The following is a 25,911-nucleotide window of genomic DNA, read 5'->3' as shown; positions in this document are numbered from 1 at the left end:
CTCCCGCTGCTAGGATCTCCTAGTCTTTCTGAGGAAAGTCCATCCTCACTGAGGACCATTGTGCTCAGCATGTCACATGATGGTGAAACCGACTCAGACTTATTATGTTTCTCAAAAAGAAAATGGTCTCTCTCAAGAAGACTTGTGGATAATGACTGCTCAGTCTGAAAGTGAGTAGCAGTAAAGTTTCCCGGATCTGACACAGTGTCTGGTGTGTCAGTGGAGTAGTCCACTAGAACAAATGGAGAACCATGACTTGTTTGTTCTACCCATTCATCTTCCTCTGATGTTTCTTCACTTTTGTTGACATACTTAGTCTCTGTTGAACTTCCACCACTTTGAATCACGTGACCCAACTCACTCGTTCCCTCAAAGAGGAACACCTGTTTCTCGAGGTGTTGTTTGTCTGAAAAGCCTTCCTGGTATTGATTATACTTCTCATCTCTCTCAGTAGGTTTCCTCACAGCCACAAAAGGGCTAGACTGCCCCTCTAGCTCTATCATGTCTACCGCAGGGCTAGCAAAGCTTTCGGGTGAATTGGTCAGACTCCAAGTGTCAGCCCCAAGATTGTCATATTCTGAAGTAGACGTTACCATGGCAGGGACCTCGGGGCTGTCAGTACCATAGTACAGTAAAGTCCTGCCTTCTGAATGTTCAGGTGCCAAGTTAGACTGTTGGCTTTGAATACTTTGGATGCCATTATCACTTTTTTCCTCACCCTGTGTTTTACTTTCAGCCACCTCTATGACTATTTTCACATTGGGTTCAATGGCTCTCCATCTCCCTTCTGCAAAATTCTGACTGAGCTCTTTCTTCATGCATTCTTCCATGTCGATATTTTTGTCCTTTTCCATCTGGTTGTTTTTATCTGTCTCAGGAGAATCATTGGCATCCAATGAGCTTACATGACTAAGGTCCTTTCCATTATCCGGTTCTTCAGGGCTTGCAATTGTGGAGGAGCTGTCTTCTCTTATGGTGGTGTTCCACATGACCATTCCACCATCAGGGAATCCTTGCGGACTTTCCATGGATACACTTGTACCAATATTGGGGTTCGCCCCACTGAAAGAACCTGAGGTTTCAGACAAATTGTCAGGTGTCGTCAGAGGTGACAGGCTGTCGTCTCTGATTGTCATATTCCACATATCTAGTGATTCTGGGTAAGAAGTGGAGGTTCCACTATCTGATTTGAGAAATCCCTTCTGAGCTGAGTATGTCCAGAAGTCTAGGAGTTCCTTTTGTCTGTCTGCTTTTCTTCCTTGTGCCCCTTCATCCTCTTCTTTTGATGTGTCTGGCGTTAACATGCTCAGTATGACTTTCTTTTTTGGCAATAATGGTGTTTTTTCTTTAATTCCAGTGACCTCAGTTCTGCATTTTCCAATTAAGCTCTCTTCTGGTGGTGTCAACTGCAAATACTGATCCTGAAATACAGAATCTGGGTTCCAGTTGTCAAGTGATTCAGTCTGCTCAGTGATGAGACTGAGCATTGGTTCAAGGGTCTTTCGTCGTTGGTTCTCTGACTTTAAGATCTCTTCTCTGCTTTCTCCATCGGCTATATCATCAATTAATTTTTCCTCTCTGACTTCCTCTATAATATTATCTGGACACTCAGGTTCCTTGGTCCTTTTCCTGGCATTATTACTACTTGTTGACAATGCACCTGTTATGTCAAAACCAAGTTCATCCCAGGTCTCTGACAACGACGAAGACAAACTGTCCTTGTGCTGCAGCCTTTTCATCCTTTCGACTACATCTTCTGGAAAGAAACTGAGTCCACAATTGCTGGGTGGACAGCTGCCTACCACACTGTTGACTGGGGTTGGAGGGACCAGAGTGTCAGTCACATCATTGCTATGGATTTGACCGTGGTGGTCAAGAGAAGAATTTCTATTTTCAAGCCTGCTCAGTGAATTACGAGCTGAGAAATCCAGCAAGCTCAATTCTTGAAGTTCTGAAAAGCTGGAGCTCTCTGCTCTTTTTTCACTCCCTCTTACTCTCAAGTTTGCCAGTTCCCCTCCTGTTGGTGTAGATTGGTCAGTTGTATTCGGAGGGTCAAAACTAAACAGGTCGATGTTTTCGTTCTTATTTCTGCTGGAGCGGTGCTTCATTCTCTCAGGTGGGAGAGGAGGGGAAAGGGATGATAACCCCATGGAAGAAGGATTTCTCAGTAAGAGTCCTCCTGGCCCTCCTCCGGCTATATTTTCACCAATGGAGCTGTCGTCACTGAGGAACACTGAACTCTCCTTGGAGGAGCGGCTGCTGCGGATGGTAGTCATACCGCTGTCAGGGCTAACAAGATCCCCACCAACACCAACTCCTACACCTCCTGCATCCTCTCCATCATCTTCTGCTACACTATACATAGACATAAAACAACAGTTATTTAGTTTTGTCAGTCTCTGCCTAATGGCCGTGCATAAATAATGCTGAATCTCAGATTTCAGTTTTAATGATTTTAACTGCACCTGAATTAAATAAATTTGTGTTCGGCATTGAATTACCTTGTTAGTGCCACCACGTCAGTGCTGCCTCCCTCCATTCTCTCAAAATCAGACCCATCCATGTCATTGATACCTGACGATGCCTGGGAGAACTCTATGCTGCCTGCCACTCCCTCTGTGGAAGAAGTTCTGCTGCTGGGGTGGCAGGCTAATATCGAGCTCCGCCTGTCAACAAAGTGCTTGAGGAGACTCTGTATTTCTCCTACCAGCACAGGAGTACCAGAAGATAAGGAGGTGTTAAGAGGGATGTGGTATACTTGGAGACTCCCTCTGGCCTCCAGATCACCAGAGAGTGACCAGCTGGGTGACTCTTCCAACTCGCAGCAGATCTGCAATGAAAGCTCCTGTGTTGTATTACTGTAGCATATCTTGTTTGTCTAAAATATCAAGAAAAATACTGAAATAAAATAAGAAATATGTCAGTACAGTTTATATTTGCGGGTATCGGTCGGAGTTATCTCATAGAATGATGTCTAGCAAGTGGAAGCATACGAGTTTCACTCTTGCCGTATCATTTGTATGTTTGTGGTCTTACATTTTTCATTTACCTGGGTCAAAATAGCCTTGTTGTTTGAGTAGACAGCCACCTGCTGGTAGGGATGATGAAGTTCATCAGTGATGGACAAGAGAACCACCAAACCGTCATAACTATGACGTTCAGTGAAGGATTTCAGCCCATGCCAGTCATCATTCCAATCCTGAAGGAGAAACAAAAAAAGGGACAAATGAATAGAATGACGGGCCGCAAGGGATCAAGATGTACCGTATAAGACAAGCTTTGTACAGTTCCAGCATGACAAAAAACATTAAATATTGTCAAACTATTAAAATGTATTCACATTTTTAATAAACATTTCCTCACATCGTACTGTGCATGACTTAATTATTTTATGTAAAATTGAAGTTAAAAGTAAGTCTTCATCTGCAGCAATGAGAGACGATGCTTTCAAGCACACAGAGGGGTAAGAGAGACACTTTGTGATTTATTGTTGAAAATTAACTGTTTACTCTTAAAACAACCACCATGCACACATTATGGTAATTGTGTGGAAGGAAAAGTGATTGATGGATGTAAAGTTGCCTTAATTAATTTTTTTGTTTGTCAAGGAAAGTTGTTTTTTCTTTCCTTCTTAAATAATTAACACTGTTGAATTTGCAAAGCAGTGATACTTAAAGTCAGCAAAATGAGACTTGTGAATATTTGCTTGATTAATCTAAATTTGCTGGCTAATTGATTGTTTTCTGAAGTACTGAAAATTGTTGACATGCTCCTTTTAAGGCAACTTTAAATAAAAGTAGTGTATTGTAGTAAAGCCAAAAGATGAATGACATGTTTAATATTACTGTGATAATCTTCAAAACATAAAACATACTTCCTTTTTTTATTATCTCACCTGTCTAAATGGATGTTTCTGCTACATGTTGAAAGTATTTGCATTTTACAGTGTGTGTGTGGTCTTTCTCTCTCCTTGACAGTGTATTTGTATGGGTCCATCGAAAGTGATTGATGAGCACTGGAGGCGCAGTATCTGCCCAGGCTGTGTCAATATTAACCTGCGAGGATGAGGGGGCTACAATAGTCCTCCCCATGATCCTCCATCCATCCTCTCTTGCTGTCTCCCCACAATATGGCTCCTCTCACACTAGGGCCCATCAATCCTCACACATGCACACACACAAATACAACTGTCACTTCACTGACACTGCCATTTCTCAACACTGATATCCTGATGAGTGCAATGAAGCCTCCCAATATTCGTTAAAACACACACATTCATTCACATAAGTACAAACACACAAGAAAGGGCAGATGAAACAATAACGCATGCAGATGCACTGAAATCTGCCTGCAGTTGTCTGCGGCAAGACTCACTGTGTGAACAAACACGTACTATTATGTATAAAGAGGTACAACAATAAACTCTTCAGAATTTGCAATATAATATACAAAAAAAAAAATCAAATGATGCAGATACTCAAATCCTACAACCAAACCGCCTGCATATGCACACAAAACTACGCACACATATTAACACACACAGGCAGGGAAATGTAGTCAGAAAACGAGCAGAGTGCAAATCTCAGAGATAACACGCAGGGCGACAGTCTGTCTGCCATTTGGCTCTTAACAGAGTAAATTACTACTCATATTGCTTGCCCCCTCCACTGCCTCCCTCTTTCTGCCACCTCCAGATACACAGATTGCTTTTTCTTATAAATTACCATATTAGCCATGAAATCCACTTTTTTTCTGACTCCAAAACGCTTAGAGTCTGGACATAGAAACCTGTTTCTCATTTCTTTTTCTTTTTTTTTGGCAAAATAAAATAACATTTTTTCTTCACTGTACATTTTTCATCTACTTTAAGAACATTGTAATAAGAACTACTACTACTACTACCAAATATATTCGCTAGCCCCGGACACAGCAACAAAACTTTGATGTCACGTAATGGCAAACCCTGAATCTGCATCATCTCTGCAACATTGTGTAATGTGAAATTACGTGGAAAATAGGATTAATAATCCACCTCTGCACCCACATCTCCCAGAAAATTCTGAAATATTTTGCTTGTCAAAGGATCTGAACCTGCACACATTTTCATCACAATCTGCACATAAGTAGTGCATTCAAATAAACTTATATTTGCAGATTGATTTTCCACTCTTGCATGTCTGGTTAATCGCTCCTTCCCTCATTTAGTCATTATTCATTCTCATTAAGTCAAACTTTGAAAACAAAGCCTGTTCTACAAATGTGGAGCACAAATTTTTACACCCACAAAAATCTGTTTACTGCTTGTGAGGGGTGACATCGTCGTCAACATTTTTCTGACCAGGATGGTACGAACTGTCGCAAACAGGTCGAAGCCATGTTTAGCATCTTGTGCAATATTAACGAATGAATGCAGAGGCAACATCTTCAAACTTTGTGTGCTGACATGTATTTTTCAGCATCCTTTTCTTATTTGTTCTTTAAAAGACTCTTCTCCATTTGCTTCCTTTCCTCCCTCACCTGTGCCGCTCTGCTTCCCTGTAACACTTTGCATCTTTATATCATTCTCTCATGCACTTTGTAACTTCATCTGTCTCCCACACTAGGCCGCAAACCCCCCTAAACACACACACACGGACACACACACACACACACTGGCTGTCTTTGCTCCACAGGTAGCAAGTCTTTAGCGGCTGCTTGCAGTTCTCCCAACCTGCCATCATTATGCACAATAGCCTAAGGTACAAAACTCAGGCTTCATAACTCACGCCCCGTGCGCGTAAATCCCCGTGCAAACACAGTCAAAGCAAAAAACACATTTCCTGCTGTCGCCAACATCTCCGGCAAAGAATTAATCAAGCGTTCATCCATTTAGGCTCTTTGCATACCCTTTCCGTCAGAACGCAGAACGCTCAGAGTTGCGAGTTCTTCTCAGGCGATTGTTTCGCCACCCTGATGAATCCATCAAGCGAGGTTTGATTTATACATCTGTCTGTGATCACAGCGGTGCAGCTACAGCAAATGGGGTGGCAAGGAGCGAGCTGACACCACCGTGCTCAAACACACACATGCAAATGCATCCACATGTCCCGCTCACCACACGCACACGTGCTAACAAACCCAGCCTTCTCATTCACACTCATGCGTGCACAGACACGCACACAAGAGTGTTAGTTCTCGTAAAGTTTTTGAAGAGACAGAGGGTAAAATAGAGGGGTTAAAAGTTTTTGGAGACATAAGCCCAAATGTCTTCCCGACTGTCGTTGTTCTTGGATGGGCCTTCGCTACATGCATCGTTCTCTTAGCTCTAAGTGCAGGGATCTGGGGAACAAGACGCAAGCACTGAGTCTATACATGTTTTCTTTTGTTTATTTGCTTGCCCTCAAAGCCCATGGAAGGCACAGGGCTAAAGTGAAAATGGTGGAAGAGATAAAATGCCCGTTTCAGATGGTGTGATGGTGAGAAAGTGGAAGTTGCTCAAGTTACAGTGTGACGACCATCAAGTGCAAATTTCTTAAAATAAAATACTAAATCTATGCACGTAGATTTCAAGTACCGGTACCAAAAGTTGATTCCCCAAAATCAGTACAAGAAGTCAGAAAAATACATCACCAAAAAACGTCAGGCAGCTACAAATGATAGGATGAAGGGGTGGAGCAACGTGATTTCCTGGTCTTTCATCTTAGTCCCTGGGAGGCCCACCCTGCGCCTGCTGTATCCTAGCGCTGCTCATCAGAAAAACATTTATGGGGCGTCGTGGCTCCGGGCCCCTTCATTAGCAAGCGTAATTATTTATGCTAGTGGTGTAAGGCAAAACTGTCCCCGTGTAAACAAACAGAGGGGCCAGAGGACGGTGAACAAACAACAAAGTAGAGACAATCAACGTTGCCAGAAAGAGACCTATTGCGTGACTCAGGTGGAGGGACGTAAACATGTGTACACATGCACGCAGATGTAAAAGAACAAACAGTGACAACGACAACAACAACAACTAACAGTGAGAATTAAAAAAAACACTTTCCAAAATTAAGTATGAGATCTATTTTTGTTTACCACACAGAGATACCAAACAGCTTCACACTTATTTTAATGTTGTGACAGAACATTGAATATCAAATAAATAAGACTGACTTTCAATATTTTCTAGTCTCGCTCATATCTACAGTCTCAACAGCGTAAATAACTTGCAGCAGAATACAAAGAATTCTAAAACCTACTGTTGTACTAGGAAGTCCAGATTAACGCATGCAACCCCCCCCACATATTTATGACTGTGTGTGTGTGTGTGTGTGCGTGCGTGCGTGTGTGTGGGCTGTCCTTCTCACAGTTCATCAGCTCCACAGCATGACTACTCTATCCGACTAATGCTTCATCTGCGAGTGCTAATTGCTGAGCCATGAAAACCCCTGATACACAAACACACTCGCTGGAAATGAATATGTGTGTTTGACTTTATTAAAGTGGGCTCCTTGTGTCATAAAATACCTTTGATACAAGAGAGGAAAGACTTCCCATCCCCTCTGCTAACATCGTTCACGCCTACGGGTGATGCTGCACAGTGGCTTGTGCCCTTGAGCAAGGCACTTGACCCCTTCCGGCTCCCGCGGCGCCTGGCGGGCACAGAGCTGTTAACAGATCATTAGACAGTGTCGTGCTCCTGCGTCCATCGTGATTTGAACATCTCGTCCCATTTGGCTTGACCACATAAAAGTAAATACAACAGTGTGTGGGCTGAGTACTTTGTCTTCTCTACAGTGAGACGGTGAGAAAACGCAAAACAAAAGTTTAGGATGCGGAAGAAATTCCTAAGAAGAAACTTTCTCTACTTCAACTGCGCCATTCATTTCTTACATTGTTAAAATAAAGATATGATTTTCTAACTGCACGTGTTTGTTAACGTTAACGGTAAGATGCCATGTAACCCACATGATTTTTCAAGTTGTTATTTTTTAATCCTAATTTATCTAATGTCTATCTGTAAAATAAGTATTTAGTTGTGTATTTTAAGGGGTTTGAAGGAGGCGTGGGGAGAGAACTTATTTAAATGAAAATATAAAGATACAGTTAATTCGTTTTGTTGGAATTATGTACTAACCAAAAGTTTTAGTACATAATTTATGGCTTGTATTTATTTTCCCTGATATGTCTATTTAAAAAAATATATATATAAAACAAATAAAATCTGTGTGAACATCTAACCTATTAGAGATGGCATATTATTCACTGTTAAAATATTACCAATATCAATAGATTTAAAATGAATTTATTTTCAAACATCCCTCAACTTTACATTTATACAGAAAATGCAAGAATAAGGACTACAGCATCACGTTAAGGGAAAACTGCAGTAAAGAACTTTTAAAGACTTGCTTTAAATGCACTTACAGTATTACAACTTGTTCCATCATAAAAACTAAACTCAGCCTCAACCTGCTTGGCTCTGATTCACTGAGCAAACCGGTCCCGGAGGACCTGACGGGTCTGAATGCCAACATGTCATTAAAGAAATACAGCAATACAGCTGCTTATGCATATTACAAAACCCACACATCACTCATTCCATCTAAAAGACAAGTTCATTAACATCTTACTGTGCATCATCAAGCAGTGCTATTTGCCACTTAAGCCAAAGCCATTATATTATTTGAACCTGGCATATGACAGATTTGCCTTTACAACTGTGACACATAAAGAAATTGCATGCGCTGAATTTCATTTCCATGTGTGTCTTCCTTAATAAATGAGCACACACACAGACTAATTTATGTTTGTGCAGCATACAACAAGACATTAGTCAGTCTATACGATATGTCCCTATATTGTTATAACAAATACGCTGCAGCTTTTTCTTCTGTTAACTAGACTAATCACAACCATCTTTTTAACCCCAAATCTAAGCATGTCCTCTATAAGTGCTATCAAATACACATACAAATACACATATACACATACACACACACACACACACGTAGAGAGAGAGAGGGAAAAAACACTATGACAAACACATAACACATAAACCATTAAAGACTAATTGAATCTAATTTATTTAGTTTTCTGGAAAGAATCATTTAAAGCAGAACTTCCCTAAGCCCCTGAATAAATGACACTCTCATACCGTTTTACTCTCTTTTCAAACACAATTAAAAAATAATATATAAATATATACACACTGCAAATGACATGCATATAAGGAGTTCATTTTGGAGCCCGATCTCAGGTCATTAGTAACCCACCATGACGCTATGGAGTTGGAGGGTCCACTGGCGACACAGAGGCCCCTGGCCATTTATTCTATATTAAGTCTCTAATGGGCCCTCTCTCTCTCTTTCACTTTTTCACTCTCCTTCTTTCTCTCTCGCTCCTGACACACAGCATGCAGGCACAGTGCTGGTAAAATATGCACAGAAAGTCCGGTGAGCACACACAGACAAAGCCATTCAAATGAATGGTTATTTATTCGCTAAACGAGGATCTGGGTGTTTAATGTTCCTTGGACGTTAGGTGGTTTTCTGGGGGAGGCAGCGCTGTACCCCTACGGCTACAGACATCATTTATTTTACACATAGCCCAATGCCGCACACTAGGCAGCCACTGAGAAAAATGGGCTTTGGAAGTGAAAAGGAGATATAAAAGAAATAATAAATGACATTAGACATTAGAAGTTGCAGCAGGGAGAAAGGGAAGGGATAGGATTAAAGCACCCTCTCATAAGAGGCAGACATAGAAATATAGAAATGTCAATAAGAGCAGTACAGAAATAAAAAATATCTAGGGATTTTGTGTGTGTGTGTGTGTGTGGGGGGGGGGGGGGGTTAAGGTGATACCTGGTTGTATCCAAGGCCCCCATCTGCATCTCATCCAAATTCAGAACAACACAACATCATCGCAGAGGCTCCTCTAACTTGTGCCAATGTGATGTCTCCAAAATATAAAACCTCATTAAAAGACGATTTTAAAAAAGAAACATTGTTTTATTCTGATTCTGATATTAAACTTTTTCAGTTATTTCTGTCTTTCAGAAGTCGTTTTTATTATAAGCTTATTAAAAAATAAATAATGGAATATACTGTATATCTCAATATCATTACCATGATATATTGAACAAAGCCAGGGAGACGAATGAGGGCATTCATTGATTAAATAAGCCTATTCACTATCCAATATTTCTGTCAGAACATTTATTTTCATCTGCAATGAATGTAAAATAAATTGGTAGAATCTGAAAGATGTCCAAAAATACATAATCTATTTGATGGAATTGTAAAATGTTCACAAATGTTATTGAAATAAAAGTAAATAAAAGTCAACGACAGAATGAATGAATGTTTGCTGTGTTTTCTGCTTTGTACGGCCGGGTTCAATTTATTCTAAATCACATTAGGTCATAAATATTTTGAAAAATCTAATCATATTTCAAAAGCAAAGAAAGAAAAAAATATGTAGACTTATATTTATCTTTTCATTGATGGGACATAGACTGGATGGGTTCGGTCATTTTCAGCTTTTTTTCCGATAAAAACATACCTCCTTATCTGCGGTTACTGAAGCGAGTGCTAAGGTCAGCTCTCCATCAGAAAACTCCTTCAGCTCCAACGTTAGCAGTTGGTCCAAGTCTACATCCAGTTAGTGCATAAAAAAAATGCATCAATGCTTATTAGTCAAACATACAGAAACAATGCATGGCAATTTAACAAAGGGCAAGACAAACACAAGCACAAATGCCCACATGTAAAATGCACAAAATGTTCCACTGAGTTGATTCATGTTGATATTGTGCAGCGTGACGCAACTGAACCAGAAGGATGGATCTCACCTGGCAACGCTGGTGCTCTATGCGTACATGTGTCCACTTTGTTTAAGTCCCAGAGCTCTAAATGCTGGCCTTTGAATTTGCACTGGTAATTATCTGCTCGGTCCTTTTCCTTTTTTTCACAGAGGACTGAGCGATAAAAAAATATACAAAAATCTTCAATGTGTAATGATGTAATAACATCCTTTTAGAATTCATTTTGGCTTTAACTGCTTGGGATTGAAGTTTGCTGTAATCTTTGCATCTTTGTCCCTTACCTGCTGACATTTCTCCCGATTCTATCTTTTCATAAAAAGAAAAAAAAAGAAAAGTGTTCTTAAACTATTGGGATATTTGGCCACACAGATTTTCACATGGTTTGAACTTACATTTAACTAACATTGAACTACATTGATCTAACCCACATGCGTCAAACTCAAGGCCCGGGGGTCAAATGTGGCCCTCCAAGTCATTTTTGTGGCCCGTGAGAGCTGTGTGCAGACATTTGTTTTTGTAAAATGCTGCATTTGTCACACATGTTCTTAACAGCCCACATTTGTTGGTTGTACTGCAGTTCTGCCCCTCTCAACTTTGACAAAAGAGTCGGCTACATATGGAGATGTCCAGCACTGAACTTGAAGTTGAACTTCAGCACTGGACAGCTCAATATGTAGCCGGCTACATATAGCACTCCGGATCAGCACTGGACAGCTCAATATGTAGCCGACTACATATAGCACTTATGAATTTTCTCATTTACAGTATGGCTTTATCTCTAACAATTTTTAAGTTACAACCTTTTCAAAAAGTGATATCAAAACTGAATATTTTATTATTATTTTATAATTTGTTACCAGGTAACCTGTTGATTCAAACCGGCAGCTTTTGAGCTTGCTCCTATCCCAACTTATTTGTATGTTGTTGGCATCAAACTCTCTCCAAAGAACAAATAAAATCTGCAGCCCGCTATCTCTGCATGTTCAAAATGCACCTTGTAGCTTTGCCTCATCATGTTGGCCTGCGGCTCCATTGCTCCATCGCTCCAAAGACCTCATGAGCTCCTCCAGTTGTGCTGACCGACGGCCCTGTTTACTCCACAGTGCTTCCCTTTGCAGCAACAACGCCTCTGTAGACACAAAAACCCACAAACGCATGTTCATAAATTCAGTTCAACATTTATGCACAAAATGACAGAAATGTGGATTTCAGCCGTTCAGAATTGAAACTTCTCACATATTGAGGATTTTATTGCTCAATGACATACAGTATTATCTCTTCATTAAGGACGAGGGAAGGATATAAAAATATATTTTGACAAAAACTCGTGTTTTAATCTATTTTTAAGCAACAAAGACTTTGTAGAAACTGTACAGAAACACTGTATGCATATACTGTTACTTAACTTTGATGGCAAATTGCCAGCTCAATCATATTTTTCTTCAGGCACAGGGATCAGGGATTGAGTTTGGTTTATCCCTTTAGGAAGCAGAGAACCTGAAAATGAACTGTCCAAAGAGCTCTCGCAAAGAAATACGAGAACTGTAATTCACGAGTGTCTCTCTCTCTCCTGCTTGTTCTGTTTTGTCTCTGCACTTTTCTTTGCTCTTCCCCTCTCACTATATCTGCCTTAATTCACTCTCCCGCTATCAGACCTGTCTGTCTATAATGCAATGAATCAGAGAAGAAAACCAACAGAGGCTTTATTGAACAGAGATCGGTTTTGCCTCAACCCTAACGCGGCTGCTTCTCATTGAGAGATGGAGCGCTGGCATAGGCTGTTTAACTGAAAGCACACACGCGCAAGCGCACTACGTCTTTGGCTGATCACTTTGTTGCCAGATCATTAATATTTAAAAGCCATTGTAAGCTATTTGTTTTTTTTTCTCCACCCTTCTTTAGTTTTTACTAATCTTAAAAGTTTTCTAGATGATTTCACGTCCCTTTCTTACATTAATATAACTACATCACGCACTTTATGAAGTAAACTTTACACTATACAGTATATTTCAAACAGTCCCTTCATTGGGACTGTCTCTTCCTGTGCTCTTTCTTATTCACCCTTGCCACCCTTCATCCTCTCTTTCTCCATTACTCCTGGTGAGTGTTAAGTGAGCAATGTTAAGGGATTTGTGTGTGTCCTATTTCACTGCTCCATTACTCCCCCTGGGGGGTACTGTGCATCCCTCACCTCCGAGAATTTGCCCCAGCACTGCTCTGATGTGCTCCGCTGCCTCTTGAAGAATCTCCCTGGTGACTGTTGTCACCGCGGACAATTCCCCATCATCTCCTGCATCCCGCTGCCCGTCGTGATGGACCACTCGTAGAATGCAGGACTCCAAAGTGTGGTACTCATAGCTTAGGGGGGTGTGTGGGGGGTGGGGGGGGAGAGAAGGGGAAATGGATGACTGCAGGGGAAGGAGCCATGATTTGGGGGCATTTGCATAAATATAAATCACCTTTGGGTCATGAGTGTTGAACACACACAGGGCTGAGAAACACACCCATACGTACTTGCAATGTCATTTTGCATCAACAAATACAGTCTTCTCAGCCAGAATCCATTTTGTCCATTTGTGTGTGAGCTTCAATGTCCCATGTAAACACATTAATTGTCAAGTAAACAGAAACATTCCTAGATTCGGTGAACCTGCATTCCGGTAAGGTTTTCATAAAATCCAGCAGGGTCTATATTCATGTTTTCTACACACTAACCCGGCGTGCATGCTATGAATGAGTGGCATAAGATACCGTCAGTGTGTTTACCTATTGAGCAACCCGTCCCTCAGCAACGTAAGGGAAAGTTGTCTGTTTTGCCGAAGCTTCACGAGATCAAGCTCGTCCTTCCACAGCAGCGAGCTCTCGCAAACTTTCACCCGCTGCAGATATTGCACCGTCTCGACAGGCAACACATCACATCGCCGGCCACACAGCACTGGCACACACACTTCGCCTGACAGTTCCTTCTGGGGCACACAGACACACAAAGTATGTGAAATGAGAAACATGTGAACAGTCTCAGAATCAATCAATGATCGTGAGCTTAGGCATGAGAAACTTCTTAATGGATTACATTTTAAAGTTGTGAGATAAGTTTTATCCCAATTATCCCAATAGTAAAAGTATTTAAATAAATGTAGTTAGAAAAAATCAGTCCGTATTAGGTTATTTTGCAGAGAACCACATTTAGTGTTCTTTTAGAAGATATTCCATTCTAAATTAGAATGTACTAAACAGACACTTCATTAGACCGTTCCATCAACTGAACACATTTTCCCAAAATGTATAGAACAAAGGTAATGGAAGAGATAATCACAGCTGGAAATAAATGAAATTAATTTTCTGTGGTTGTCAAACAATTACAGAAAGATTATACAAAATAATTAAAAGAAATACACAAAAAATAAATTTTTAGGAAAACTATATTTAATTTTGTTTATGAAATTTTACCTTTAATTAATAAAACAGTTTCCAGTTAGCACAAATTGATTAAAATATTTTTTCTTTATTTTATTTGACAATAAGTATGTATTATACTGCATATCGAATTCTCGTTTAAGGTGACGGCTAGCAATACAATGGTAGGTTCTGTAAAAAAAAAAAAGAAAAAAAAAGACTGGCATTGATGTTCTAAACAACATCACATGTTTTATGTAGAAAGCCCAACTTCACAGACAGAGCGAAGGAGCATTACCTGACTGAGGTATAGTGCTAGACACAGTGTTGCAGCCACAGTTTCAGCATTTGGCTCTGGTCCACCTAGAACAGCATGGATGGGACCCTCTAATGCATCTTCCTGAAAAAACACATTAAAACATATGAGGTTATACCGTTTCATTTCTGAGCACATTTGACCATTCAATGATACTTGAACCCTGTTTTCCAGCATCCAAAAACAGAAACAGGTGACAGCTAACATGGCTGTATTTAATGGTTGCAACAGTATGCATTAATACATCTGCTATAGAATCTGCAGGTAATTCTTAATATATTAAAATGCACACTTTACAATTAATAAAAGCTAAATATGCTTCAACTGTTTTGATGTATGGCACGATGTATGATGATGGTTTGGCACTGTTCTCTGCTCATCATCAACCACTGTGTGTAATTGGTTGCCAGCATTTGAGTCCCCATGACATTATAAATTACATTTTATTTAAAAAAACATCCCAATTTAAATTTGAAAAATAATATGTTAAATAGTAAGTCTACTTTTACCATATAGCATAAACATATTTTTTTAAAAGGATTAATGAATAATTAATCTTATTTTTTTGCAAATAGACCAAACTGACGAGTCCCCATTCATATTTGCTCGACTTGTTACAAATATATATTTGTCATATATAAATATCATAAAAATGTAACAATTTCAAAAAAAAATGTTATGTAATGTTAGTGGTCAATGTTCTAAACAAATGTAATTTCTTTATATTAATACACTTTTAATGCTTTCAAACTTTAACAATAAGTTATGTCCCCGTGTTGACTCTGTTACTCTGATGAATAGCCCTTTAAATACACCCGATGGCCATTCCTCTAGTCACATGATCTTTAGGGAGTAACAAAAGATGTTTGGAGGGAAATGTTCTACTTCAGAGAAAAGAAGAGAAAGCACAAGAGAGAATTCCATTCATTTCACAAACCAACTCTGCTCATTTCAGTTAAGTGGACATTAATGATGGCTCCATTACCGAGATTAATCATTCATCTCACCGTGAAATCGGCAGACAATAAAGTTTCTCCCTTAATATGCAGCGATATTGTGAATCCACCCATCTCAAACTTTGTTATTCAGAGTCCAAAAAGAAATAACTTGGGCATGTTTTATCTCACACACAAGATGTATAAACAAAAACAAATAGGAATAAAATGGCCTAAAAAATGTGACAGCCAAATCAATATAAATCTGCTTCACATACGTATGTAGTTGCATCATTGTTTGCTTTGACATGCAGTACAGAGTATTTGTTCATTTGAATTAATAACGCACATATGGCTCATTTAAACCAATATTAATATATTCTGAATTTCTCATTGTATTTCTTGATATATTTTTATATATAAACTTGGTACCTTGTGATGCAGCCCACACTATAATAAAAACAACGGCAATGTAACTTTTTTGTAATGTTTGGGTCAGGCTAGGAAAAGTTCAAATTCCAAGTTGAAAAAAGAGTGAGGTGGTTTTCTGATTTTTGACTTCCAAGACAACACAAGTGTTCAAAGAGATAAACTGACTGTGAGCTTTGCAGCCAGCACATTTCATTACGAGGCAAAGTGTGGAGACAATGAGTATCTCGTCTATCTGCAGTTTATCTTAATGGACTTGCCGAATGCTTTGATCGTAGAGAATGAAACATGGGAGAGACGATAAAGATCAGGAAACCTTGACGATTCGTTTTTCTGGGCCAAGTTATTGCAGGTAGTGCAATCTGGCAAACCTTACTGTAGTTTTCAGTTAACAAATACTTAAACACATAAATGGAAGAGGATAAAACTGACACGATATATGAAAGAATGTTATCACAAAATTATTCATCACATATTGTACAAACTCTTTGCTGATGTTGTGCACAACTCTCACCTGTGGTGCATGACAGAAAATCACTGTGGTAGTATCCTAAAGCATTAAACTAACAGGCTCCAGCCAACCACTTAAATGCTACTAGCTCACTTCACACCTGACAAATGCTGATTCCACCAGTCTTCAAACATCTTTCGATTGTACACCTGATTGTACATCAGAGTGTACAGTACACCTGACCAACCACAGGGCAATTCAGTTTTCTTGAATTATCACTCTGAAGTTTTATCTGACAGTCTTTTTTGCTGACATGTCAAATAGCGTCTGGTGCTATTAGGGAGCCTGATGAATGAAACACTGGAAATACATCATAATTACGTAAGTTGGTGCCTCGTTTCTGTCCATAAGGCCTCGTCTTTGAGGCTAGATGGATAAATGAAATGAGGAAAGAGAATACTCAGGGCTAAGGTACAGTAAGGGAAGCGAGGAGGATAGAGGCTTTTGATACGACTAACCAGTAAGAAAGGAAAGAAGATGAAGAAATTAATGAAAGGAGGGCAGTTAGTTCAAAGAGGCTTGTAAAAGAAATTAAAGGGGGGGGGGGGGCTGAAATACAGTAGAGGGAGTTAAGTATAGCAGGCTATTAAGTTAGACATGTAAAAGACATGGGGAAAAGGAAAAGGAAATATATTGGGGATAGATTTGGAAAAGGAGGGATAGAGCACACTGTAGAGATATGTAAAGGGAGGAACAGAAAAAGGAGAAGATGTGTGTGAGAGGAAGAAGAAGAGGGGAAGATGTCAGGGAGAAAGATAATGAAGAATCAATATTAGACAGAAAGGAAGTGATACATTAGCAGGAGGGAATGCCACTCTGTCTCTTACACTGCAGTGGGAGAACATCGATTTGTGTGTGTGTATGTGTGTGTGTCTGTGTGTGTGTGTGTGTGTGTTTAGGAAGGGAAAGGGGGGGGGGGGGGGCGAGTATGCATTGGCCATTTGATATCCTTCAATCTGAGATTGTGATGGTCAGTTCAGCTCCTCTTTCCTCTTGGCTCCAAATCTAATTTGCATTTCTAGCTGCTTCAATGTATATATTATTTAGAATAAATTTGGATTTTTTAATGACATATTTGTTTACAGTAATTACATCTAATAAAAAAAAAGAAACTCAGCTGAAGATAACATATCCACAAATGAATCAGTGTGCTACATGTCCTCCATTCTTTTGCAGAGCTTATCGTGGTTAATTTGTGTGTTTAATTCAGTTAAGAAAGAAGCTATAGTTTAATAGTTACGTTGTACTTCAAAAAAAATGACAACCCTTCAGTCACCTGCAACATCGTGTTTCCACGGAAACTGAACAAATAAAATCAGTAAAAAAAAAAAACCATAATAAAATAAAAGACAGTGGTGCTTCCACAAATCGTATCCAGAGGTGGCCAAATGGGACCAAAAAAACCAATAATGTTGATAGCTTGTTACCATGGTAACTTCTGATTACATTTGTGACATCATCCTTCTATTCAATCTGTTAAGACGCAACCTGCACTTAATTTTAGTTTGATAAAATGGTCCTTCAAACCCATCTTAGGTGCATGTCTGTGAACGGCAGATGCTGGAAGTCCACTCAGCACATTGCCTCAGCTCTATGCCAAATGATGAGAAGGAGAGAGGGAGAGAGAGAGAGGGAGAGAGAGAGCACTGTGGAGCTTCACAGAGGGGAAAACAGAGCACGGAAGAAAGATCAGTTCAGTAAGTGCTGAGCGCCAGGCCAATTAGAGGTATGGATATTCTGGATGGTGGCCATCTATAGCGAGAGGGAGAGACAGAGTGACAGAGTGTAGAGGATGGTCAGCACAAAAAGCCACTCGTCAAAATTTATATTCGAGAGCATCGAGAGAGAGATCAAAGATGTCTGTGTGCATGAGAGAGACGGCTGATAATCACTACGTGTTACATTCTATCCTAACCTCCAAGATTCTCATCAGTTCCCCTCCTTACCACCTAATTACCCCGCTGAGCTCCGATTTAATATTTTAGTCTTTTCTTCTCATCTTTCCTTACGTTTAAGTGAAGTACATCACTGATAAAAGCTCTTAAATGTTATTCCAAACAAGCTTGCTTTGCACTGACAGAAGCCTGCTTTCGATACTGCGGCAATACAACATGCATGTTTGGCATGCATGTACTATGCAATATAATAATACATTTTTTACTCTCCGTGCATATACTAAATCTTTGTCTGGTGGTCCAAGCCCTTAGAAAACTAATCATATATTGGCTTTTGTAAACATCAGATTGGAAGTCTTTGAGGTGCTTCAGAAAATAATCTATTTGAACATGTGCCAACTGCGCAAACTCCTACAGCTGATAACAATAGTCTGATAGGATCAGATGGTCCAGGACAGCGACACTATACACAGACTTTAGGGTGAGAATGTTTCTGAACTTCCAAAAGGGCCGGAAAGAAGCAATAATGCCAGTGTGGAATAAATCGAATGTGACAGATGAAAGAAACTGATACCCAATTGTAGAAAAAAGGATGTACAAACACATGAATAAATATGCCACCTATTCCAAGGATAACATAAATGACATACAAACCGCTGGGCGGAATTTTACTAACACTGGTAGGATGGTTGGTGTGTATCAAGGACAAACTCCTTACGTTTTATAGTGGATCTGGATAAATCTGGATTTGTCAACATTGCAAAATAATACTTTTCTTTCTGTTGCGGATAAATTATCCAATGGTTTTGATTCAATTTGGTTGAAGATTAAGGCATGTAGCAAGACAGAACCCACTATCTGGATACAGATGATGTTTTTGTTTTGTTTTTTTACACACATTGTAAGACGATGGACGGTTTTTCTCAGCTTTACATAAGAGACTTGAGGGATTACCATGACGTTGGGCGGAAAAGTGTTGCATGTACCATGGAAGAAATTTGCAAAAGAACATTTGCAGGGGTGAAACTATCAAACCAATAACTAGAAACGAAACATGATACCAATTTTTTTAGGGTACTATTTCATGATCAAGGAGTAAGTTTATCAAACTATCATAGGAATATTACTTTTAGATGTAATGATATATAATAGTGGCAAAACTGAGCCAACCTTCATGCAGATATTTGCTCTCTGCATAAGATGCATTTGATTTTGTGCTAATGTGTGTGTGTTTGTGATTCCCCACTGCTTCGTAATGCACAAAGAAAGAATCAAGTTGACTCAATAGCCGAATATCAGTTGCAGAATATCAGTGTGTGTCCTTAAGAGGCAAAGCGTTATTTACAGTCAACTCCTGAACAGACTTGGCATGTTTTCATCAGAGTAATTAAATGAAGGGTACCCAGACAAAATGTAAAAACACATGCAGAGGCCTCAACTGCAGAGATGCCGACATCAGCTAGACACTGGCCTATCACAAACACCCTCCGGAGATTAGACTGCTGTGCATGTTTTCACTCCGCAGAGCCTTTGAAAGAGGTTCTCCATACACTGTAACAAACAACATTTAAACAAGAACGTGCACTAATAGGATTTGTAAAGGCCGCAGCCTCCAGCCAGGTGCCCGATCCATGAGAGGCTTCCTGTGTCCATCTCTGCAGGGGTTGCATGGCTCTCCTGATACAGGCTATATGCAAAAACAGAAGTGCATGCCATGCAGCCATCTATGATATATGGTTCACCTAAACTTTAGGGTTTCACAGTGAAATAGTTGGTGTTAATTAGGCGCTTCAGTGTTTGCATGACGCTTTTCTATGTTTGGATGGAACGCTATAATTGTGAGTCAGTATCTGCAGCAGGAAAGGACAGCCTGCGGCTAAACTTGTTGATGTCACGCCTCCTCCTCATTACAAATCGGCTCATTCACGTTCACACCCCCCCCCCCCCCGACCCGGGTCCTGTCATATTGTCGTTCTACAGGTGCTTGGGTGGGGGACCGAGGCTCTATTGTCGTGGGCAGCAACAGGGACGCAGCCTGTAGCCCGGATCCACGCGCTCATTCATTACATCCACAGCCCGAAGGCTCTCAACTCACCCCGAGTCTGCTCTGGACCTCCCGTAAATATGCTTCCATGGCGGCCTGCGTCCCTACGGTGTCGCTGCAGATCTCTCCATAGACCAAGTGCGACAATCAGGCTGCTGGTGTGTGTCTGTGTGTGTGCGTGTGTGTGTGAGTGCGTGTATTTTCTCTCCGCTCCCGAGCCCCCTGCTGCGTTCACACTGCAGCACTCTGCTGCTGTGGCGCGTCGTCGCCTCTTCCCCTCTCTCCACGGTGGAGACGCGCCGCCACGCGCAGTGGGTGTGACGGCAGAAAGAGGAGATCCGACGGGACGCGTGCTGCGTGAATCAGCCCCCCAGTCCTGATTGCCCCCCGACACATACGCGTGTACGCCTATCCCATCCCTCACGTGGTGTCCACCAATGAAAAGCCACGCAGTGAGCGATGGCGAGCAGCGGTCCGCCGCTCCGGACAGCAGCCTCACAGCCTGACATTAGTTCAGGATCTCCCGGGGGGGCTTTTGCATTTCGTCACCTTCTCCTGCACAGAAAACGTCGAAATGCGACACAGTGTCATTTTTTTATATTTTGCCGCAATGTGGTTCAGACGGCAGCCAGCCGTCGAGACGCACGCAACGTGCGCGCGTTAATCTGTATCTTCCAGAAGATAGGAGACAGTGCTATCTATCTATCTATCTATCTATCCATCTATCCATCTATCCATCTATCTATCTACATATCTATCTATCTATCTATCTATCTATCTATCTATCTATCCATCTATCCATCTATCCATCCATCTATCCATCTATCCATCTATCCATCTATCCATCTATCCATCTATCCATCTATCCATCTATCCATCTTATCTGTCTGTCTGTCTGTCTGTGGGAAGGATTGAGGATGTTTTCAGCTTGTTGCCCATGAGGGGCTGCTCTCTGACACATGACTTTATCATGTGTCAGAGAGCGGAGGTCATTCCCCTCATAATTAGATTTACACCGTCCACATGGTGATCTGGATCAGCACCAAAAGGTTTTAAATTGTTCTTGTTATCTTTATACACCAACCATGAAAAGTTAAAGTGAATCAGAGTTTATGTGTATTTTTAACTGATTTTTGAATCCGTAAATTGAGTTTTCAATGATAAAATGTAATATTTGTTTCCTGACTCCATTCTGGATCCGATCCAAATGAAATTCGGTGGTGAGATAGAGGCCCCCACCCTCCATGACTGTGCCAAATGCCATAAACATCGGGCAATAATCAACTGAGATATTGAGTAACAAATTTTGAAGCTCCATTGACTGCAATGCTCAGAATTATGGAGGAGGTTAAAATAGTTATTTGTACACTATGCAGGTGTGAAAACATCACTTATATTTGGCAAAAATAAATGTATTTTCTGTGTGGAATTTGGATGTCTTAGTTCTCCAACTTCCTCCCACCATGTGTGAATTGCCCCGAAACTCTGATTGGCTGTTTGTCTTTATGTGACCGACCCTATATAAACTGGCGACTTGTCCAGGGTGTACTCTGCCTCCTGCCCATGCAGCTGACAGCGTTGATATATGGGCTCAAAAATAATAGTCCTGATCTTGATTACTTTTATTTTGGTCCAGATATAGTTTCAGATGGAAGATAAGAATATTAATTCTGTGCTCTGACTTTGTCTCTGATGAACAATGACGAAGTTCAACCTGAACAGACTGTTGAAGGCAACTGCAGCTTTAATTCAGTAACGCATCTGCATGCCTGCTCGCTCTTAATGGGGGGAAGATCTGTCGTATTTTGCCTCTAAATAATTTCCCATAATATAAGTCAGGCTTACAGCGTTTACACGCAACAGTCCTGAACTGGTTTAATTTTCCATTGGCAACAATAGACCCCGCTAATTGATTGTAATGGCTGTCTCCGCGGCGATGCGCCCCTTATGACTTGGAGAGAGGTCTTTAACATTATTATTATTAGTATAATTGCCATTACCGCCACACTTTGCCTTTGAGAGTGGGAGACAGAGGAAGAATATCTTTGCCCTTAAGCCGAACAAATAATTATTATAGAGAAAGGAAACAAACAGACGACTGTCACACACACACACGCACGCACGCACGATCCACCTTCCTCTAGACCCCCTCCTGGCGACCCTCATTCCCCTCGCCGCCCTCGTCAGTGCAGCGTGCCTGCTTGTAATATATGCAAAATTAATTGATACATCTTTTATAATTGATGTGCTGTAAACTTAATGAGTAATTTATGTAATTAGTCAATTAAGGATAATTCCAGCATATGCTCCGTATGCCCAGAAGGTGTGCTTTACAACTACTTATTTGTCCAGGAATCGTGTGCAAGGCGAAGGCTGTATAGACTACCCAATTAATTGTGTTATGCAGATCAGCCACGATGTCTATTTAACGGCCCCCTTTGTGAAAACAGATTTAATATTGATCTTTCCCGGTCGTTTAAAGAGGATGCTTTTACCCGCATTGGCCTCTGAGGGACTTAAGAGTTTCAAAAACTCATTTTTCAGGTGCCAGAAAAACGCAAAACGCAAGCGGAACACCCACGATCTTTACGCAGCCGCGCCTCAAATAAGTTGTTCACTATTTTTCTAGTGAACTATAATGTGATTTGCTGCAATTGCACGATGCCTTTAAAATATGCTCTCCGTCGACCCAATTGACCTTTTGAGTGGGCTTGAAGGGCCGAGACGTAATGGTGAAGTCACAGCTAATTAATTGACACGGTTGTGAATATTCATACAGCAAGCTTGCCCTTAATTACATTGTTGGACTTCCCTCCTCGGAGGCTAAATCACGGAAGGCTTAATTATTGTAATGTATTCCGGGGGCCCATTGGGGGCACCGCTGAAGACAGGAGCCGTCAAGGACCCAGTCCTGACACCTGGCATGGAGGGGAAAGCATCTACTGACAGAGTCGGAGCGTCTGTTGTTCTCTATAGGACAGAATAGAGCAGGGGATGAAGTTTGTTTACATCCTTGTAGGATTCACCGGAGAGTGTTTGAACAGACAGACAGCCGCCGGACTCCCCTCGCAGCAATTAATCAACAGCCCCCCCCCCCCCCCCCCACTTTTGCGCTTCCTTCCGTGTGTGCGTTCTGGTTTAATTGAGAGCAGAAGAGCAGTGCGGCGCAGTGATGATTGTGCGCAAAGGAAGACATGATTTATTGTGTGCCAAAGTCTTAAAGTGCAGCCGGAGCAAATTTAAAAAGGGGTCTTCATAGTTTTTTCCATTCTTTTCTATTTGTTTCCTCAAGTCTGTTGGTATCATTCTCAGCTGCATTCTATTTCACTAGACGATAACGTCTTGATATTAACATCAACCAATAAACGTTCAGAAACAGCAAAGCAGAATAAAAATCCATTTTAAAGCATGAAACAATCTGCTTTTTATTTTATTTTTATTTTTATTTTTAGAAAGGTCAAAGGTCAGGAGCATCTTTTGAAAAGCAGCTGTCATGGAGCGGATGCGAATTCAGTGATCTGCTGGAAGATATTCAGAAGAATGGTGCGCGCTGGTCTGAGGTCTGCTATCTTCTGTCCTTTAAGCAAGACACTGAGATGAGAAGCGAAAGCACCTCTCTCTCTCTCTCTCTCTCTCTCTCTCTCTCTCTCCCCCTCTCTCTCTCTCTCTCTGCCCCCTCCCTCCCCTAACGTGTCCCCAAGTGTCTGGGTAATAGATTGTAATAGAGCCAGCAACCTGCGGGGCGTCTTTCAAAAACGACATTCGGCTGAGTGGGGGCCATCGCACAAGAGAGGAGGACGCGCGCCGCGCACGGACAGCGACGCAAACTGGCGCTCCACAACCCGTACCACGGAAACGGAAGAAACCCGAGGACTTCTCAACTTTTACGCACACAGACGCGGGTTTTTACGCGACAGAAGAACATCCATTTGACAGACGTTAAGAAACTTTCTTTCGGATGCACGAACTTCTCGAGGATCTTTTACTGGAGCGGGCCTCCAGGCGTAACAGAAATTGACCCAAACTCTAATATGATGGCTCAGAACTTTGGAACAGCTGGTGACTGAGACGAAGACCGTCCATTTTGCTCCTTGAAGATACAGTGTTTTATTTTTTATATTTTTAAAAGCTATTGACAGTCCAACAGCAGCCAGCCATGCCTCGTCCTGGGAAGAACTCTTACAGCGACCAGAAGCCGCCATACTCCTACATCTCCCTCACAGCGATGGCGATCCAGAACTCCAACGAGAAGATGCTGCCTCTGAGCGACATTTACAAGTTCATCATGGACCGCTTTCCTTATTACCGAGAGAACACCCAGCGGTGGCAAAACTCCCTGCGTCACAATCTCTCCTTCAACGACTGCTTCATCAAGATCCCGCGGCGGCCCGAGCAGCCGGGCAAAGGCAGCTTCTGGGCTCTGCACCCGGACTGCGGGGACATGTTCGAGAACGGCAGCTTCCTGAGGCGACGGAAGCGCTTCAAAGTGATGCGAGCGGAACACGCGCAGGCCTGCAAGAGCGCGCCGATGGTGCACTACTTTCACCATCACCATCATCTCCACCCTGGCACCAAAACGGGCACGGCACCGGGTCACCACGACCACCCGGCCGGCGCGGCGGGCGGCGCGGCTCGGCTTTCTAATTTCCAGGGCTACGGATGCGTCGCCGGCGCCGGCGCGCAGCCCAGCGGGTTCAAACACCCGTTCGCCATCGAGAACATCATCGGGCGGGACTACAAGGGCGTGATGGCCAGCGGGCTGCCTCTCTCCTCGGTCATGCACCACCTGGGCTACCCGGTGCCCCCGCAGCTCAGCAGCGTGGTCAACTCCATGTGGCCGCGCGTCGGGATGCTGTCGGAGACGATCGGAGGCATGCCCGTGCCTCATGCGTCTTCCGAGTACGCGCCCTTCAGCATGTCAGGGAAGGGCCTTTACCACAATGCCAACGGGCAGACGATGCCCGCCGTCCCGGTGCCAATAAAGCCCACCCCGTCGCTTGGTCCGGTTCCCGGTTTAACGGGACTGTAGTCCCGGTCCGCTGCAGGCGACCCTCCACACACACCCGGCTCTGCTGCTGTCCTGACCCGGTAAATTGCGGGTCATTTTCTGAAAAGTAACGCAAAGAAGGAGACGTTGTTGTTGTTGTTGTTGTTGTTGTTGTTGTTTTTGTGGCATTTATTGAGGTCGATAATCAGCAACGAAATAGTTTAAGTTAAATGCAGCTGTAGGAAACAGTAAGGTTAACCTCGTGCTGTGTGATGAAATGTTCATTTATAACCATGTTGACTGAAATCTGAATTTATTTGCACAATTCGGGAGAGCATTTACCTGCATTATGTTGCATTGACAAATACAATCAGACAAGAGGAGACGCGCTAAACCCAAAGACAAGCCAGGAGTTAGGAGAAAACGAGTATTTCCAAATGCAAACAAACTGTTTTCTTTTTGTATTTCATTTTGAGCTGATTGATTAGGCCTTCACGTCCTTTGAGTAGGCCTGTTGCACTTTTTTGTGTTCCTTATCGGTGTATTGGAAACGTTATGCTTGCATTATAGCACTATTTATCTGAGGATATTTATAAAGAACATAAAACAGAAACT

The 25,911-nt window shown here is 41.6% G+C and overlaps 1 protein-coding gene across 1 annotated transcript; it reads left to right on the top strand.

Moving 5' to 3' along the window:
- The first annotated feature begins 24,465 nt into the window (after positions 1-24,465).
- LOC137916020 (forkhead box protein B2-like) lies at positions 24,466-25,338 on the top strand. The gene has a single exon (XM_068759143.1). The coding sequence runs from the start codon at positions 24,466-24,468 to the stop codon at positions 25,336-25,338; it is 873 nt and encodes a 290-aa protein (XP_068615244.1).
- Positions 25,339-25,911: the final 573 nt, after the last annotated feature.

The sequence above is a fragment of the Brachionichthys hirsutus genome, unplaced genomic scaffold (genome assembly GCF_040956055.1).
Source record: "Brachionichthys hirsutus isolate HB-005 unplaced genomic scaffold, CSIRO-AGI_Bhir_v1 contig_708, whole genome shotgun sequence".
NCBI classification, from domain to species: Eukaryota; Metazoa; Chordata; class Actinopteri; order Lophiiformes; family Brachionichthyidae; genus Brachionichthys; species Brachionichthys hirsutus.
Note: the sequence above shows the minus strand (reverse complement) of the source record. Positions and strands in the feature narration are given on the sequence as shown.

Excerpts from the sequence above, each read along its gene's own strand:
- LOC137916020 (XM_068759143.1), top strand. The coding sequence starts at position 24,466 with ATGCCTCGTCCTGGGAAGAACTCTTACAGCGACCAGAAGCCGCCATAC.